This window comes from Podarcis muralis, chromosome 2 (assembly GCF_964188315.1).
Source record: "Podarcis muralis chromosome 2, rPodMur119.hap1.1, whole genome shotgun sequence".
Lineage (NCBI taxonomy): Eukaryota > Metazoa > Chordata > Lepidosauria > Squamata > Lacertidae > Podarcis > Podarcis muralis.
This window is the reverse complement of record NC_135656.1, coordinates 116,671,362-116,689,693: the sequence shown is the minus strand read 5'-3', so window position 1 is coordinate 116,689,693 and position 18,332 is coordinate 116,671,362. Positions and strand designations below refer to the sequence as shown.

At 47.8% G+C, this 18,332-nt stretch overlaps 2 protein-coding genes across 7 annotated transcripts; one reads left to right on the top strand and one right to left on the bottom strand.

Annotated features, from left to right (window-relative positions):
• Nucleotides 1-380: 380 nt before the first annotated feature.
• Nucleotides 381-9,329, bottom strand: LOC114592339 (zinc finger protein 34-like). 4 transcript variants are annotated; one of them, XM_028720448.2, is made up of 6 exons: nt 9,050-9,329; nt 6,425-6,546; nt 5,154-5,280; nt 3,012-3,101; nt 1,997-2,107; nt 381-1,363 (listed from the first exon to the last, which is right to left on the bottom strand). In XM_028720448.2, the coding sequence occupies exons 2-6, from the start codon at nt 6,497-6,499 to the stop codon at nt 696-698; spliced, it is 1,071 nt and encodes a 356-aa protein (XP_028576281.2). In that variant the 5' UTR covers nt 6,500-6,546; nt 9,050-9,329; the 3' UTR covers nt 381-695. The 4 variants fall into 4 exon arrangements, with proteins under 4 accessions (XP_028576281.2, XP_028576280.2, XP_077778707.1 ...); XM_028720447.2 differs by having other exon boundaries at nt 6,425-6,549; nt 9,050-9,328; XM_077922581.1 differs by lacking the exon at nt 9,050-9,329 and adding an exon at nt 8,566-9,003 and having other exon boundaries at nt 6,425-6,549.
• A 49-nt stretch (nt 9,330-9,378) lies between these two features.
• Nucleotides 9,379-17,899, top strand: LOC114592176 (uncharacterized). 3 transcript variants are annotated; one of them, XR_013391195.1, is made up of 2 exons: nt 9,379-9,648; nt 13,721-14,891. XR_013391195.1 is itself a non-coding variant. In XM_028720135.2 (2 exons), exon 2 carries the CDS (start codon nt 14,962-14,964, stop codon nt 16,927-16,929), a length of 1,968 nt encoding a protein of 655 aa, XP_028575968.2. In that variant the 5' UTR covers nt 11,854-11,893; nt 14,909-14,961; the 3' UTR covers nt 16,930-17,899. The 3 variants fall into 3 exon arrangements, 1 of the variants encoding a protein (XP_028575968.2); XR_013391194.1 differs by lacking the exon at nt 9,379-9,648 and adding an exon at nt 11,496-11,893; XM_028720135.2 differs by lacking the exons at nt 9,379-9,648; nt 13,721-14,891 and adding exons at nt 11,854-11,893; nt 14,909-17,899.
• The last annotated feature ends 433 nt before the right edge of the window (nt 17,900-18,332 follow it).

Sequence of the window (18,332 nt, the reverse complement as noted above, 5' to 3'; positions counted from 1 at the left end):
AAAGGGGCATAGCTGTCAATGTTTCCCTTTTTTTAAGGGAAATTCCCTTATTCCAAATAGGATTTCTCACAAGAAAAGGGAAAAGTTGACAGCTATGAAAAGGGGGGGAGGAGAAGTTAGCTTTGCACAGGCACAGTCTCCAATTGCTTGGGAAAAAACCCTGGAGAGGAGGGGACTTTCAGTCTTAGCAAGGGGGACAGACCTGCCGGAGATCAGTTGCTGTGCTTATTAGGCCTGACACTCCCGTGTCGATTGTGTTTTTGCTAATAAAGAGTCAACTCCAACTTGCTGAGTGTGTGTACATAGCACCTCCCAGGGCCTAGCTGCACTCCCAAGGAGGCTAGCGCATGGTGTTTGAAAAACAACAACCAGTAAACAAATTTCAGTACAAAACCATCGTGTATTTAATGCAAAAGTTCAGAAACCCCATGAAACCACCCAGTCAAACCTTCATAATGAAACCAGATTCCTGCCCCAGGAAGGGCTTGCTTTCAGCACCCAGGCAAGCCCTGCTTTTGGCAGGGATCAATGCTGCTCTGGAACTTCAGAGAAGAACCAAGCACAGTGGGGCACGGCCAATAGTCAAGGGTCCGGGGAGCTGGAATCCAATAACACATTGAGGGCCACAGCTTCCCCTTTCCCCTGTAAAACAGGAATGTCCTAAGTTCATGGCAGAGGTGGCCAGCCCATCTCTCTCAGGTGGATTCTCTAATGTCCTGTAAGGTTCCACCGGTCCCTGAAATTTTCGCTGCTATCGGAGGAGGCCCTGCCTTCTCTGCCAAGTGGGTCATCTGATGCTTGGAGAAACTCGACCTGTTGCTGAAGCTGCTCCGGCACTCCAGGCAAGAATAGGACTTGTTGCCCGTGTGGATCTTCTCGTGGGCCGTCAAGCTGGAGTGGTGCTTGAAGCTCTTCCCGCACTCCGAGCACGTGTACGGCTTCTCGCCCGTGTGGATCCTCTGGTGGTTCTTCAGGTCGACGCGTTGGCCGAAGCTCCTCCCGCACTCGGAGCACTGGTACGGCCTCTCGCCTGTGTGGATCCTCTGGTGCCGTGCCAGGATGGGCCCCGTGCTGTAACACTTCCAGCAAACCGGGCACCTGTGGAGCTTCTCCCTTGGAGGTTTTGTTTCCCGTGGGACGAGGAACGACTTCCACCGGTAAGTCCTCCCAGAATTGGTCCACACCTCTTCTCTTTCATCTATGAGGAGGCCTCCAGAGGCCTCACCTTTCTGCTGTAGTCTTCCCAAAGATTCATCTCGTGTTCCCGGGTGCTCAGAACGGAGGAGTGGATCTTCAGCCTCGCCAAACATTCTTTTACCGCACAAAGAGGATGGGGAGAGACAATCCCAGCTCCAAGACTCCTCTGCAGAAGGGAGAAGAGCAGATTGCACCTTACTTGTCTCGAGGAAAAGTTTGAAAGGGAAGCTATCTCTGCCTCAGAAGCATTCCCCACCCCCCAAAAAAGTATCCTGCTCCCTTAAATAGCTCTTCTTCAAAAAGCTCTTGGTAAGGATGACCAAAGGGACGCAGGTGGCGCTGTGGGTTAAACCACAGAGCCTAGGCCTTGCCGATCAGAAGGTTGGCGGTTCGAATCCTGGCAACGGAGTGAGCTACCGCTGCTCAGTCCCTGCTCCTGCCAGCCTAGCAGTTCGAAAGTATGTCAAAGTGCAAGTAGATAAATAGGTACCGCTCCGGCAGGAAGGTAAACGGCGTTTCCGTGCGCTGCTCTGGTTTGCCAGAAGCGGCTTAGTCATGCTGGCCACATGACCCGGAAGCTGTATGCCGGCTCCCTTGGTCAATAAAGCGAGATGAGCGCCGCAACCCTAGAGTCGGTCACGACTGTACCTAATGGTCAGGGGTCCCTTTACCTTTACTTTAAGGATGACCAAATGATCATCAAGGGAATGGATCAGCTCCCCTATGAGGAAAAAGTTTGGGGCTACATATGGACTTATCCCTGCTTGTTTCCCCCCAAATGTTTTTAATGGGCACTCACTTGAAAAATAAACATTATTCTGGGATCTTCTCATTAAAGTCTTGCTGGCTTCGAAGGAATAATCTTCCGGCTGAAGAGGCTTCTGCTTGGTCTCACTCGCCATGCCACCACCTTTTGGAAGAGAAGAACAAATATATTTACAAATGACAATTTAAAAACTTGTGGGACCACACACATGCAGCACAACCATAGCTACTGGCTTCCAAAGCAGGTGGCCGGTGGTGGGAATGGTTAGACCAATTTGTGGAAGCAGATAGGTTTATAAGCCATGGCAGCTAAATGGAGCTTCTCTGTTCAAATGTAGGTTATCTCCAAATGCCGTAAGAACGCCAACAATATGGCCAGGGCTGTGGGCCAAGATGGCTCTCTACTCCTTTCTTTCCTTATATTCCAGCACCAAATGAACTGCATTAACACCTTTCCACTCACAACGGCACTGAGAATAAAGGTTTGCGGCTTCTGATACAACTCGGAAGTCTCAGTGATCTAAAGAAAATGATTTGTGCTCTAATTTTGAATCCTGAGACTCACTTCTGTCAGCGGAGGGGGAGACCAACCAGGTGACTGTCAATACAGCTCCAAAGAACAGAATAGGCAGGAAACTCAGTTTAGCTGTGATGCCTGCTCTTAGAGTTAAACTCTAGCTCAGATACACAAGAATACTGCTCTCTCTACGGAACAGAAATAAAAAATATTTCAAGACAGGTAGCTGATTTTAAAAAACTATTAATTGAGCATAAGATCAGAGCATAAAGAATAAAAACCACTGTCCCCAGACCAGCAATAAACTATATGGCTGAGGCTGATGGGAGCTGTACTCCAAAACATTTAGACAGCACCAGGTTGGAAAGGCTGATATAGATATACATATTTTTAAAAACCAACCAACCAACCCTGACATACATGTTTTCTGGCTTTACAGCTATCTTGTCAGGAAAAGTGTTCAGGAGATATGATGTTCTGACTGAACTAGGAAGATTCAAGCCTGCTGGCCACGTTCTTTGAACGGCATTACCTGAAATTTTTTCTATTTCCTTGGAGTCCTGTACACAGAGATTGTTGGTGCCTTTAGGCCCAGAAATGAGCTTGGGAAAGAAACATCCTCCTTCAGAAGGGAAGACAAAAATACAAGTGGAATTAGGAAAAATTTGCTCCTTCTGACACACTTCTCCATACCAACCTAGGTCCTAACCAGACCCTGAGATCATCTTTTGGGGCCCTTCTTCGTGTGCCTCCTCCACGAGAAATCCAGAGGGTGGCAGAACGAGAACAGGGCCTTTTCTGCAGTGGCTCCCTGTTTGTGAAAAGCTCTCCCCGGGGACATTTGCCTGGCGCCTTCATTATACACCTTTCGGCGCCAGGCAAAAACGTTCCTCTTCAAACGTTCCTCTGTGGCTGATGAACATTCTGTGTCCTTTTAAATGTGTTTTGTGGGAAGGAGGGATATTGGTTTATTTCAGTTTTTGTTCTTGTGTTTATTATCCATTTCGTGTTTTTATTTTGTATTTTTATGCTGTGAACTTCCCCGAGACCTGTCGGAATCTCCACTCGGCCAAGCTGATAAAGCTCATTTTCCAGCCGAGCCTTCGGAATCGCCTCCCAACGAATAATTAACGACCTGAGCCTTTGATGAGGCTCTAAGGCACGTTGCCGCATTCTGCAGAGTTTCCAGCACAGGAAAGAGACGAGAGGTTTATGGCTATATCGCTATGCTTTATTTCTAAGCTACGCAGACAGAAAAGACATCCTCTCTCTATGAAAGCAGAGAGCAACCAAACAAAGGAGCAAAGGAACAGGAAACCACTAACGTCACATCCCGTCTCCTTTCCCGTGAGACTTCCAACAGCCTGGAAGGTCTCTGGAATGTAAACAGAGTCCTGTGACTCCAGGCAGCTGCTCAGTGGCAAACATAAACTAACAAGACCTTCGTATGAAAGGTGGTATACAAAATGAAGAATTCTTTGGGGAAAGCCATGCCTGCTAAAGGGGCATAAAAATGCTTTAAATGTATGGTGAGGATATGAACTTTTCACAGGGAGCCTTTCCAAACCCTAAATGGGGATTGATCCTGGGACCTTCAGTATGCATGCATGAATCGATTTATTTTGGTCACTGACCAGAGTACAACATATACAGTCAAACCTTGGATCCTGAACGCCTTGGTACTCGGACGTTTTGGCTCCCGAACACCGCAAACCCAGAAGTGAGTGTTCTGGTTTGCGAATGTTCTTTGGAACCCGTACGTCCGATGGGGCTTCCGTGGCTTCCGATTGGCTGCAGGAGCTTCCTACAGCCAATCAGAAGCTGCGCTTTGGTTTCCGAACGTTTTGGAAGTCAAACAGACTTCCGGAATGGATTCTGTTCGACTTCCAAGGTTTGACTGAGAACATACAAACAACTGAGAACATACAAACATAGATTAAAATTAAGCTATATAATACACGATAAATAATTCAAACTGCTAAAATATATAAGTTAAAGCCTTAATTGCTAATTTAAAACATATGAAGACATTGGCAGTTAGATTCATTCAACACTTGCCTCTTTAATTTTATAGCAGCAGCACAAAATTTAGCCACTTTTAAGATAATCTCTAGTTCCCTGTCCTCTATTATTTCAAGTAATAATCATCAGTTCTGCTTTGGGGTTTGCTTCATGATTTGAGCAATAAATACAGTGGTACCTCGGGTTAAGTACTTAATTCATTCCGGAGGTCTGTTCTTAACCTGAAACTGTTCTTAACCTGAAGCACCACTTTAGCTAATGGGGCCTCCTGCTGCTGCCGCACTGCCGGAGCACGATTTCTGTTCTTATCCTCAAGCAAAGTTCTTAACCTGAGGTTACTATTTCTGGGTTAGCGGAGTCTGTAACCTGAAGCGTCTGTAACCTGAAGGGTATGTAACCCGAGGTACCACTCTATAGAGCGTATAACCTTGTAATAGTGACAATGTATGCAAAGCAATACATAGTGTTTTCGAGGTTACCAGCATAAGTTTGACCAAACTGCGGGAGGTAGTGGAGGACAGAGGTGCCTGGCGTGCTCTGGTCCATGGGGTCACGAAGAGTCGGACACGACTAAACGACTAAACAACAACAACAAGAGCCTTCCCAAGCCCTCTCAACACCATTTATTGAGCAGCAAAGAAGGGATGCCTACCCAGAGAGGCCCAGTTGAAGTTGTTCTCTACCATGACATCTATATAGAGAGCTCTTTGGTCTGGATCCAAAAGGGCCCATTCTTCCTCACTGAAGTGGATCGCTACGTCCTGAAAGGTCACCAAAACCTGGAAAGAAGACACAAGAACTTTGGAAGGGGCTTCATCCCAAGTCAGATTGTTGATCCACCTAGTTCAGCAGTTTATAAACTGACCAGCCAGAGGATCTCCAGGGTCCCAGGCAAGGAAATTGAATAGTACAGAGTCAGACCATCGGACCATCTATTATCTGTGCCAGGGGTAGTCAACAAGGTGCCCAGTTGACATTTTGCTGCACTACAAATCCCATCATCCCTGTCCGTTGGCAATGCTGGCTGGGGCTGATGGGAATTGGAGTCCAAAAACAAATCCAGAGGCCACCACAATAGCTACCCTTGATCAATGCTAACTGGGTTTCAAGACAGGGCTTTTCCTGGGACGTTCTACATGCATAAGAGGTGCTCTACAATTGACCTATATCCCTTCCCCAAAGGACTTGACGCCTTCACACAAGCCACACAGTCGATCCATCTAATTAATTTCATTTATTGAATTTACAGTCGCATCTCGGAAGTCGAACGCCTTGCGAGTTGAATGTTTTGGCTCCCAAACGCCGCAAACCCGGAAGTGAGCATTCCGGTTTGCGAACGTTCTTTGGAACCCGAATGTCCAATGCAGCTTATGCGGCTTCCAATTGGCTGCAAGAGAGCTTCCTGCAGCCAATCGGAAGCCGCGCCTTGGTTTCTGAACGTTTTGGAAGTCAAACAGACTTCCGGAACGGGTTCCGTTTGACTTCCGAGGTACCACTGTAAATACCACCCTATACCCGGAGGTCTCAGTGCAGTTCACAGAACAAAATCAAAATCTAAAACCACAAAACATATAATCAACAACAGCCCAATAACTCCCTCCCCCCAAAAAACCACATTTTCAAAGGGCATATGATGTCTAATTAAGTATTTTCTACACTGATTGGCAGAGAATCTCCAGGTTTTTGGGTAGGGTACTTACCAGCTCTATCTGAAGATAGCAGTGATTGTTTATGGGAGACTCTCAAACAAAGTACTTGTATTATAAAATCCAACACATTCCCACTGCTCCTCTAACTGTTGCACCTCACTGTCTCTCCATAGAGCTTCTCAGGAGCAGCAGGTGGGGCTAAGGCCACCTTTCATACTGAAGCGAAGGGAAATTGGTAGGTTGTCACCCCAGAGCCAGTTGTCCCCTTGCCCACCTGAGCTGGAACCAGAGCAACTGTTGCCACACCAGCAGGAAGAGGGGCTGGCTCAGAAAGCGTCAGGGATGCCATCCTTCTGAATGCAGTGGTGAAAATGGGTTCGTTCCAGTGGTTGAGCGCTGCTGAAAGAAACAGAAGGGAGACAGCGGGAGAAGTAAGCCTCGAGCATTGCTACAAAAGGGAATGAGGAAGGTGGAAGAGGCAAGCCTAAAATATTGTCATAAAAGGGATTGGGGACAGCAGAAGAGGCAAGCTGCAGAGGTGAACCATGATGGTTGAAGACATGTCACATGCGGCAGTGAAAATGGGCTCATCCCTGTGGTTGAGCCCTGCTGAAAAAAACGTAAGCTGCAAGTATGGCTACAAAAGGCAACGAGGAAGGTGGAAGAGGCAAGCCATAAAGGAGAATGGGAACAACAGAAGAGCAAGCAAGCGAGTGAACCAGGGTGGTGGAAGAGGCAAGCCTGAAATATTGACATAAAACAGAATGGGGACAACAGAAGAGGCAAGTTGCAGAGGTGAACCAGGATGGTGGAAGAGGGAAGCCTGAAATATTGCCATAAAATAGGAATGGGGACAACAGAAGAGACAAGCTGCAGAAGTGAACCAGGATGGTGGAAGAGGCAAGCCTCTGTTTTTCTGGCTCACACAGGTATCTTAGGAACCCATGACCTTGTTACTTTCTCCAAACATCCCCTGAGCCACACTTGGGTCACATGCCCACAATTTATTCAACTCTTGACACAAACAGTAAGGTGTCATCCAGAATGGCGATTTACAGTATTTGCGCCATGTCATTTTAATATTTCAAATGCCCCTACAGATTCTTGGCTCTCCTCTTGCATTTGCAAATCCTCTAAGTAACCCTCGAGAACCCCCCATTTCTTTTCATCAGAGCTATTAAGCATGTTTTAACAAAATGCCTTAGACTCAGAAATATAGCATTACAAGGGATCCAAAGGGTTATTTAGCCCAACCCCCTGAAATGTCATGAATGTCCGTCTGCTCATTCCCCAATCCTGTGAACCTACAATAAGCCTGCCATTCTCTCAGAGGCTGCCTCCTCGCAGTGCTCCTGTGCTTTTGACAGCTTCATAACAGGCAGAAATGCTTCAGGTGAAGCTTTCCCCAAACATATAGAAACACTGAGCAGTTTCTGTTTTTAAAAAAATTTAGAGCTGCAAACTCTACCTTCCCCAACCTCTGGAAGTTTTGCCGTAGAGGTCCCATCAGCCCTGGTTGGCGTGGAGGTTGATGGGAGTTGTAGCGCCATCTGGGACTGATGGGAGTTGTAGTCCAAAACATTTAGAGTGTATCAGGTTGGGGGAGCCTTCTCTAAATCCATTTCTTTGCAAAGTGAATCATGGTTGCCACATTTGTTCTGGCATGGCAAAGTCACTCTGTGTTGGTTTGTTTAGCAATTCAGTTTAAGATTACAGTGGAACCGCGGGTTAAGTACTTAATTCATTCCGAAGGTCTGTTCTTAACCTGAAACTGTTCTTAACCTGAAGCACCACTTTAGCTAATGGGGCCTCCCACTGCTGCCGCCTTGCGATTTCTGTTCTCATCCTGAAGCAAAGTTCTTAACCCGAGGTACTATTTCTGGTGCTGGAGGAGACTCTTGAGAGTCCCATGGACTACAAGAAGATCAAACTTATCCATTCTGAAGGAAATCAGCCCTGAGTGCTCACTGGAAGGACAGATCCTGAAGCTGAGGCTCCAAGACTTTGGCCACCTCATGAGAAGAGAAGACTCCCTGGAAAAGACCCTGATGTTGGGAAAGATGGAGGGCACAAGGAGAAGGGGACGACAGAGGACGAGATGGTTGGACAGTGTTCTCGAAGCTACCAGCATGAGTTTGACCAAACTGCGGGAGGCAGTGGAAGACAGGAGGGCCTGGCGTGCTCTGGTCCAGGGGGTCACGAAGAGTCGGACACGACTAAACAACAACTATTTCTGGGTTAGCAGAGTCTGTAACCTGAAGCGTATGTAACCTGAAGCGTATGTAACCCGATGTACCACTGTAAAAGGAAAACTCCCCTGCCTAGATCCAGGTTTGCGGCACCAACTGCAGCTTCCTGAAAGGCATGCGGGATTAGAAAACTGAGAGTAGAACAACGCCTGCCACCTGGGCTCACCAAAACATCAAATAAATCCAGCTAGGTGTGCTCCACTTTCGCTTGCCTCGCTCTTATTTCATAGAATGACAGAATCATAGAGTTAGAAGGGGTCTCAGGGATTATCCAAACCAACGCCCTGCAGTCCAGGAATCTCAGAACGCCGCCTCCCTCCCAATTTGAAACCATACAAGAGACCCTGCTTAGCTTTGCAAATGTGCCAGCAGCCAATTGTTTAGTCCCAGGCTAGAACCTGCGGGCTTCAGCATCGCCCAGCCCTGCAAACTGCCAGGCGATAAAGGAGAGCTGTTCCCGGCTCATGTGCAGAGCGCTGTTCGATTCCCACCCACGTCTCGCTCGTGAGTGAGCCTTGCATGGGGCGGACACTTTCGGGGATGATCGGGGTTACAGAAAAGGGATCTCCCGCTTCCTTAAAAACAACCCTCCGCCCTGCGATCTACCCCGCCTGCCCGGTGCCCGATCCCTTTCTCTCCCCAGGATCTACCTCCGCTTCCTTCCTCGCCCCTCCTGGCGCAGGGCAGCGGGCGTCTTGCTCCACGCAGTGTCTCCCCGGGGTTGGCCTCCGCCTGCCCCCCGGCTACCCTCGGGGAAATCGAGACCACAAAGGAGCTGGAGGAGGAAGAGGAGAAGAAGCCACCGAAGCCCCGAGCCGCTCTGTTATGGATGAGATTCCTGCATTGCGAGGGGTTGAGCTAGATGACCACCAGGGACCCCCTCCCAAGTTCTGTGCCTCGCTTAAAACAGCTGCTTCAGGCTTCCGGTTCCCAGCTTCCGCCTCATCTTTGACCATCCTGCTTCCGGAGAGGGGAGTTGGCTGGAGGAGGAGGAGGAGCGCAGGAGCTGCCTTGCCACCGACCTCTGAACGCTTTCCGAGCCGCAGCTCAGAGCAGCGCCGCCTATCTCCTGCGCATAAGCGTGAAACTCTGGAAGGGACCCCTGGGCATCATCCAGTCCAACCCCTGCGATGCGGGAATATGCAGCTGTCCTCTTGCAGCCTTGGCATGATCAGCACCATGCTTTAAGCGGCTGAGCTATCCTCTACCTCGCCGGCTGTTTTCTGGCTGGTTCCTGGGAGGGGATTTGGTGAGTCCAGAGGCAGGGAGTCCCAAAGTGTGGGTGCCGCCACACTAAAAGATCAATTTCCTTAATCCAGTTCACCGATCATTTATTAGGGACTCTCCATCACTAGCTGCAAACTGGTTGCTGGTGAAAAATATAAGATCTCCTTCACCAGGCCCAGCCGATGGCCTTCTGGTGGTTCCCTCATTGCAAGAAGTGAGGTTACAGGGAACCAGACAGAGGGCCTTCTGAAGACATCTGAAGGCAGCCCTGTTTAGGGAAGTTTTTAATATTTAGTGCTGTACTGTTTTTAACATTTGATTGGGAGCCGCCCAGAGTGGCTGGGGAAACTCAGCCAGATGGGCAGGGTATAAATAATAAATTACAGTGGTGCCTCGCAAGACGAAATTAATTCGTTCCGCGAGTTTTGTCGTCTTGCGATTTTTTTCGTCTTGCGAAGCACGGTGTCGGGAAAGTTTTGGAAAAGCTTCAAAAATCACCAAAGTCTTTAAAAACCTCAAAAAAGGCTACCACACCTCGTTCTATGAGTTGCTCCTCGAAGTCAAGTCGCAACTGTATTAACGGTGTTAAGAAAAAGGAAACAAACTTGCAAGACGTTTCCGTCTTGCGAAGCAAGCCCATAGGGAAAACCGTCTTGCGAAGCAGCTCAAAAAACAAAAAACCCTTTCGTCTAGTGAGTTTTTTGTCTTGCGAGGCATTTGTCTTGCGAGGTACCACTGTATTATTATTATTCTCTCGACTTCAGTCTGGCTCCAACCGGAAACCTGCACCCAAGATAACAGATCCTGCAGCTGCTCATCACAGTACAGTCCCTTGACTGTCTTGCCTCTGGGAATCCAGAGCTGAGTTGGGGAATTTATTGCATGGGAAGTGGGCAGAGCTGCACCTTTTGGTTGTCTGCCTGCCACGCACCTGTCAGAAGCACAGAACCAAGAAAACAGCAAGTCCTCATGACAGCAAAAGGCCTTATATTATTGAAGGCAGGCAAAAAGCAGTCTTATTGTTGTTGATTCCTGCATCACAGGGGTTGGACTAGATGCCCCTTAGGATTCCGTCCAACTCTACATTTCTATTATTCGTTAATTCATCACCTTCCATGCAGACTCCCTTGAAATGTGTTGGAACCTCCTTCATTGGAGGTTTTTAAACAGAGGCTGGGTGGCAATCTGTCAGGGATTCCTCAGCTGAGATACCTGTGTGACAGGGGGTTGGACTAGAGGACCTTCGGAGAGTCCCATTCAAAACACTACTATGATTCTATACAATCATCTCAGCTGTACTCTTCCATTTGTATAGAAGGGAACTAATTATGGCAGCATATTGGAGATGTAATAAGGATAATGCTTCTTCGATACATATGTTTATGTAACATCCTATGCTTATGAAGTTTTGGGAGAAAGTACCAGATTGTATAAATATTATAATTATTATTTTTGGGCGGGGGCGGGGCAAAGCTAGTACTGTCAGAGGATAACATTATTTTAAATTACGTTGGATTTGACAACCTGTCAACGTAAATGGTTTTGCTGCGCCCTCGCTATGGCTAAAAGACTGAGTTAGTGGAATGGTAAATCTATAGCCCCCTTTATTCTGACAACTCTTGCAACATACAGACAGATAGCTTACAGACACAGATTGTGCCTGGACAAATAGAATGACATTTGGAATACATTTATAAAAAAATACAGTGCGTTATAAATAAATGTATATGTATTAGAATAATAATTTCATTCATATACCTTTGTATTATGGAATTATAGTGGGGTTTTTAAAATATTTTTTAATGCGCCTTTTTCCTTTTTTCGCGTTATTTTGTTCAGTCGAAATATTTTCAATAAAATAGAATTGAAATCATAGCTGTCAACTTTTCCCTTTTCTTGCGAGGAATCCTATTCGGAATAAGGGAATTTCCCTTAAAAAAAGGGAAACGTTGCCAGCTATGATTAAAATAAATAAATCAGCAGCAACATCATACTAAACGAACACTCAAGGCAAAGCCCCACGGTGCTGGTGGGAGGGCACCAGCTTGGGGAAGGCTGCATCGTGGCATCTTACGTTGGCAGCCTTTCAGCTGTCACAAGACTCTGAAATGCTTCTCCCACCCCACCGCCTTCTCCGCCTCCCGTTAAAAGGGTTAAGGAGAGCGAGCCTTCGTTCCTAGAGAGGCCGCGAGAGCCTCTTCCGGCTTCGCTCAACCTTGGCTGGAGGACCCGAGAGAGAGCAGGGCAGCTGGTGGGCGGTGATGTCGGTGAGTGTGAAAAGCGCCCGCTTTCGGGTTCAGCAGAGCCCTTCGTCAGGCTGGAGGCTAAGCAGAGCAAGGGGCAGAGGAGAGAGGGGTGGGGGAAAGGCCCTGGCGACGTTGCGGCCACAAAGCCCGCATTTAATGCATTTAATCCCCGTCTTCTATGGGGAGGAGACTGCAAGCTCAGTTGGGTAAGGGCGTAGTACTAGTTTGCTCTGCAAGTTTCAGGTTACACCGAGGGCTGCTGGGAGAAAAGAGCACACAATGGCTGACCCCTCGTTTGTTTTAATATATATATATATATAATAGATAAATAAAATTGACTTGTCTCCACAGCCCCAGATGGGAATCTGCAATCTCCTCCAGCACTCCCTCTTAAAGCTGTTACTATATACTATATTTAATAACGCACACCTTCTTGTTTGCTTAGCAGCCAGTCTCTTGACAGCAGGAAGCGGAAAAGTTGGCCTCCGTTTTCCAATATTTTGGTTGTTGTGTCCAAATCGATGCCTTGCTATGAGGATCGTTTGAGAGGTTTTGGGATCGCTTCCAGACTGTCGCTATTTTTGAGTGTTTGGGGGATTCAGTCACATTGATACAGCCAATAGAGGTTTCCCAACTGATGTTACTGGCTCAAATCACAGCAAAATCTTTACAGTGCAGGGAGGAAGCAGCAAAGTCATCAATTTTCTCAACTGAAATTTTAGTTTTTTTGTGGGGGCGGGGCAGGAATGCAGATGAAAACACAGATATTCATAATTCAACAACAACAACAATCTCTTCTTTCCAAAAAAGATTTGGAAACATGCATTGTCTCTGAATATTGACAATATTCTTTGTTTCCATTTGGCAGAGGCATTCCCCATGAAGAATATTGATTTATGATTATACCCTGCAGAGAGAGGGTAATATTTTCAGGCAATGCATTGATTTTTGGAGGGAACGAGTACTTGGAGTGCTTCTGGCTCAGCTCCGTTTTTTACTTCAGTGTCTGCTGAGCTGAGAAATGTGTCCACCTGGGTCTCCAGCTGCATTAGCAGGACTGAAGCAGAAGGGGATTCAGTGCGCTTTGAATCAGAGAAAGGAAGAGAAAATGGCCTTTCTGTTGACGTGGTCAAGATTACTAGGAAATTCTATCAAAGACGGAGTGGTCCAGGCCTATTATGAAAAAGATCTTAAAATAGATGATGAGAGGATTATAATTTTAAAAGAGGTCTTGAAGAGGAGAGAGGATTACAGTGGTACCTCGGGTTACATACGCTTCAGGTTACAGACTCCGCTAACCCAGAAATAGTACCTCGGGTTAAGAACTTTGCTTCAGGATGAGAACAGAAATCGTGTGGCGGCGGCAGCGGGAGGCCCCATTAGCTAAAGTGGTGCTTCAGGTTAAGAACAGTTTCAGGTTAAGAACGGACCTCTGGAACAAATTAAGTACTTAACCCGAGGTACCACTGTATAAATTTTTGACGGAGGCCCTTTAAAAGAAAAATATCTGCTTCAGCTGGGAATTCCCTGAAGGGATTTCCTTTACTTATAAAGGCAAAAAACAGAGGTGTGTAGACAGAACTATACGGGAAACAGATTCAAAATAAGGGAAATTATTGTTTTTTAAAAAATATGGTGTCCAACTTCCCCTCCCATCAGGGCAATAGGATCTTTCAACAGTCAAAGCTTTCCCCAAAGGATCCTGGGAACTGTAGTTTGTTAAGCATCCTCAGAGTTCGCAGGAGTCCCCTCCCCATATTTTCCTCACAGAGCTATAATTCTCAGAGCGGTCCTCTTTCCTTTTCTGCACCTCTTTACTGAACAAGATCTCTGCTGCTCTGTTGCTAGGTTCTGAGTCCGCAGAAGCAAGAAAAAATGAATCTCCCCGAGACAGAGGACGCTCTTCAAGACACTTGGCAGGGCTTGCTCTTCCAGGATATCAAGCAAGAGGCTGATGATGGAGTTGCCACCTTCTCAGGCAAGGGTCCTCTTTGCTTGATTTGCCCTCTCATCCTATCCTGGGACTCCCGCCCCCTCCAATTTGACCCCAAAGGATCCATATTGACCACTTTGGGAAACTGTGCTCTAGAGATGGGGAACGATAGACATTCTGCTGTTAATCACCATAATTACTGGTCATTTACAGATCTAATCGCCATGAAACACATACCCTGGTTTGTTTGTTTTTAAAGGCGGAGATTATTTAATTATTTGATGTATTTATTATCCCACCTTTCTACCACCGCAGCTTACAGGTCAGTACAGTCAAACCTTGGTTCCTGAACAGCTCTGTTTTCAAACGTTTTGGCTCCCGAATGCTGAAAACCTGGGAGTGAATACTCCGGTTTTCTAATGTTTTTCAGAAGCCAATCATTCAACGCGGCTTCCGCTTGAGTGCAGGAAGCTCTTGCAACCAATCGGAAGCCGTGCCTCGATTGTCGGACTTTTCGGAAGCCAAACGGGCTTCCAGAATGGATTATGTTCAACAACCTGAGGTTTGACTGTATCAAATACAAAGGAGTAAAACTATCCTGACAGGAAACAATAGTTAAAAGTACATTGAAACACATTTTAAACCAGCTTTAAGATGCAGTTTGCCCCGACAGCGGCCTAGTGATCTGCATCGACTGCACCTTAGTTTTCAAAAGCCTGGATTAATAGGAAGGCCTTAGGGTAACAAAAAGGAAGGCAGTTTAACATCCTGAGAGGGGATTCCACAATATGGAGGCTGCCACATAAAAGGCTCTGTGCTTCTGACAGAGAGAATGGCCTCACCTGAGGATCTCAGCACCCAGGCAAGTTCATATAGGGAGATATGATGTTTCAGGTGGGGCTTCCAACCACATTTCAAAGGCAGTCCCACATAGAGCAGGTTACAGTAGTCTAACTGGGATGTAATTCAGGCATGTGGCACCGTGGCTGTTTCCATGCAGCTGCTCCTAGTGTGTAGCCAGAGCTTGCTTGCTTCCTTTCTCTGCCCCTCCACCTCTCTCCAAAAAAAAGACGCACATTGCAATTCTGTTTTTATTCCGGCAGGTGATGAGTGGGTGTGTGGGAATGAGCCAAATCAGGCTGGAAATCCTGCGGAAATGGAACCACATGCGATGCTACTGAGAGGAGCGGAACAGAATTTATCTTGGAGCCCCAATCTGGGAGATGAAGCCTCTGAGAGCCAGCAGGGAAACTGCCTAGCAGAAGAGGAGGACAACTTGATTGATCACCAGGGCAGGTACGAGGAACTGGAGGACAGAATATTCCAGCAGGGTCTCCCCGAGGATCAGCACGGAAAAGGACCCCTTGGGTGTGTAAAAGTCTTGCGGGAGACGTCTGATCTTCTGGCACATGGAATAATCCAAGCCAACAGGGCTCTGTTCAAATGCCCAGATTGTGGCCAAAACTTTAACAATAAATCGGTCCTCATTAAACATCAGAGGATCCACACGGGAGAGAAGCCTTTCACATGCTCCGTTTGTGGGAAGGGCTTCCGCCAACACTCTCACCTTGTTAACCACGAGAGAATCCACACCGGAGAGAAACCGTACGGCTGCCCCAGCTGCGGGAAAAGCTTTGGTGACCCCTCGCACCTCATCAGGCACAAGAGGACCCACATGAGAGAGAGGCCGTACAAGTGCTTGGTGTGTGGGAAGAGTTTCTGCACAGGCAACGAGCTTCTCATGCATGAGAGAATCCACACGAGCGAGAAACCGTGCCAGTGCGCCGCCTGTGGGCAAAGCTTCGCCAGGATGTCGGTCCTCATTAGCCACCAGAGGATGCATACAGGGGAGAAGCCGCACAAATGCTCTGAGTGCGAGAAGTGCTTCCAATACAATTCGCAGCTCGCAAAACATCAGAGAATCCACACAGGAGAGAAGCCCTACGAATGCTCCGAGTGCGGGAAGTGCTTCCGGCAGCATTCCCAGCTCGTGAACCACCAGGGCATCCACACGGGCGAGAAACCTTACAAATGCCCCGAGTGCGGGAAGTGCTTCCGGCAGCAGTCGCAACTTGTGAAACACCAGAGAATCCACACGGGAGAGAAGCCCTACAAGTGCGCGGAGTGCGGAAAATGCTTCCGGCAGCACTCTCAGCTCGGGAGCCACCAGAGAATCCACACAGGGGAGAGGCCATATGCGTGTTCGGATTGTGGGAGGGCCTTCAGCGACCCGTCTCACCTCAACAGACACAAAAGAACCCATACTGGAGAGAAACCTTGTGAGTGCTCTGTTTGCGGGAAGAACTTTAGCACCAGTGCCTATCTTACGACTCACATGAGAATCCACACAGGAGAGAAACCGTATCAGTGCTCAGAGTGTGGGAAAAGCTTCAACCACAATTCAGGTCTCCTTGCCCATGAAAGAATCCACAGGGGAGAGAAGCCATATAAGTGCCCGGAATGTGGCCAAAGCTTTAGCAGCAGATCAGTCCTCATTAAACATCAGAGAATCCACACGGGAGAGAAACCTTTCAAATGCTCCATTTGCGGGAAGGACTTCCGCCAGCACTCGCAGCTCATGAACCATGAGAGAACCCACACGGGGGAGAAACCCTTTAGCTGCCCCGACTGCGGGAAAAGCTTCGGAGACCCCTCGCACCTGATCAGGCACAAGAGGACCCACACACGAGACAGGCCGTACAAATGCCTGGCCTGTGGGAAGAGCTTCTGCACAGGGAATGAGCTACTCGTGCACGAAAGGACCCACACGAGCGACAGGCCGTGTCGGTGCTCGGAATGCGGGAAGTGCTTCCGAAGGAGGTCAGCCCTTATCAGTCACCAGAGAATCCACACAGGAGAGAAGCCGTACAAATGCTCCGAGTGCGGGAAGTGCTTCCGAGAGCGCTCCCCGCTTGTGAAACACCAGAGAATCCACACAGGGGAGAAACCGTACACGTGTTTGGAGTGTGGGAAGTGCTTCCGTCAGCTCTCGCAGCTTGTGAACCACCGGAGAATCCACACGGGGGAGAGGCCGTTCGTGTGTCCCGAATGTGGCCGGAACTTCAGCGACCCCTCGCACCTCTTCAGGCACAAGAAAATCCACCTAGCACGAGAAACCTTGTAAAGGTTTGCATCGTCTGCCTTCTTCCTCATCCGAGAATCCAAATCATTGAGTTAGGAGAGAAACCGTATCAGCAATTGAGAGTGCAGGGTGAAAGCTTCAACCACGCTTATGGCTCCGCAGCAGAGAGAAACTGTACAAAGGCACAGATTGCAGGAAAAGCTTCCATGGTGGCTGACGGATCATTGCACACAGGAAAGCAAAAACGGTGCAGAAACAAGATTGTGGGGGCAGATTTTTTTAGCCAGGCTGAGCTAGTTTCTCACCAGAGCAGGGCTGGTCTCGGAACTGTCCACCTCCAGCAAACTCTTAAAAGGGCTGAAACGTACTTAGACCCACCAGCAACAAACGTGAGGCCCACCAGTCACAAGGTGCGAGGGCAGAGCCAGTCGCAAAATGGTGGCAGATCTGAGATGAAGTTCAGCACAAACAGCTGAAAATCACTGCTCCCTGATCTCTCTGTTTCTAAATTCTTTGCCTTAGCAATTTCCTCGTAACACAGAGTTCCAAAGTTCGGCTTTCCTCAAGCTGTGAGCAGTCTCATGGAAGTATCATGATAGCTTTGTTTTAGGCAGAGTTTTGCTCTAAGTGGAGAAGTCAAATTATTTTATGTTTCCTTTCTCTCCATGCACCTCTCACAAGTACTTGCTAATTCTTCTCCTTTCCTCCCTTCACCGTTCTCTATGCCCACCCCAAGCTGCCGATTTCTTTCATTCCTCCTGTAACAGCTTTCTTCCTTTTTCCCTTTCATTGCTATTCTCAGGTGTGTGGGGATTTCTTACGGGAAGGGCGAAATATTATTATTGTTATTTGAAATATTAACCTTTGAATATGTGATTTCCCTCAATATTTCCTCTGGCTGTTTCCCTCCAGTGGAAGAAGATCTTCATTTCTTCCTGCTCCTCTAAATTTCTGTCTCCCAGGAAACTTGACCCGGTGTGCAATAAAATTATGGTGCTGATTATGGTGCTGACATTGGTCCAACAGTTTGGGAACCAGGCAGGCGAGTGAGGAGAAAGCACTGGGCAGGTGATGGCACTGAACTCCACCTGAGAGTGGATTGAGATTCCTGACCCGCTGCTTTAAGAAATACGGTTTGCCCATGGGCAAAAGAAGCCTGATGGACTATTCCAAGTTTAGTGAACACCTGTTTACACACAGAAAATAGGAATAGCCTGCTGGATCAAGCCAGGGGCCCATCTAGTCCAGCATTCTGTTCTCACAGTGGCCAACCAGATGCCTCAATGGGAAGCTGGCTAGCAGGACTGATAAAACTGTCCCTAAATCAGTCGGTGGCACTGTGGTCTAAACCACTGAGCCTCTTGAACTTGCCAATCCTAAGGTTGGTAGTTTGAATCCCCGTGACAGGGTGAGCTCCCACTACTCTGCCCCAGCTCCTGCCAACC

Coding starts and splice junctions, on each gene's coding strand:
- LOC114592176 (XM_028720135.2), top strand. CDS start 14,962: ATGGAACCACATGCGATGCTACTGAGAGGAGCGGAACAGAATTTATCT.
- LOC114592339 (XM_028720448.2), bottom strand. CDS start 6,499: ATGGCATCCCTGACGCTTTCTGAGCCAGCCCCTCTTCCTGCTGGTGTG. Junction 5,281..6,424: donor TTGCTCTGGTTCCAGCTCAG/GTGGGCAAGGGG, acceptor TCTTCTTTCCAG/GTTTTGGTGACCTTTCAGGA. Junction 1,364..1,996: donor GAATAATGTTTATTTTTCAA/GTGAGTGCCCAT, acceptor TCCCTTCTGCAG/AGGAGTCTTGGAGCTGGGAT.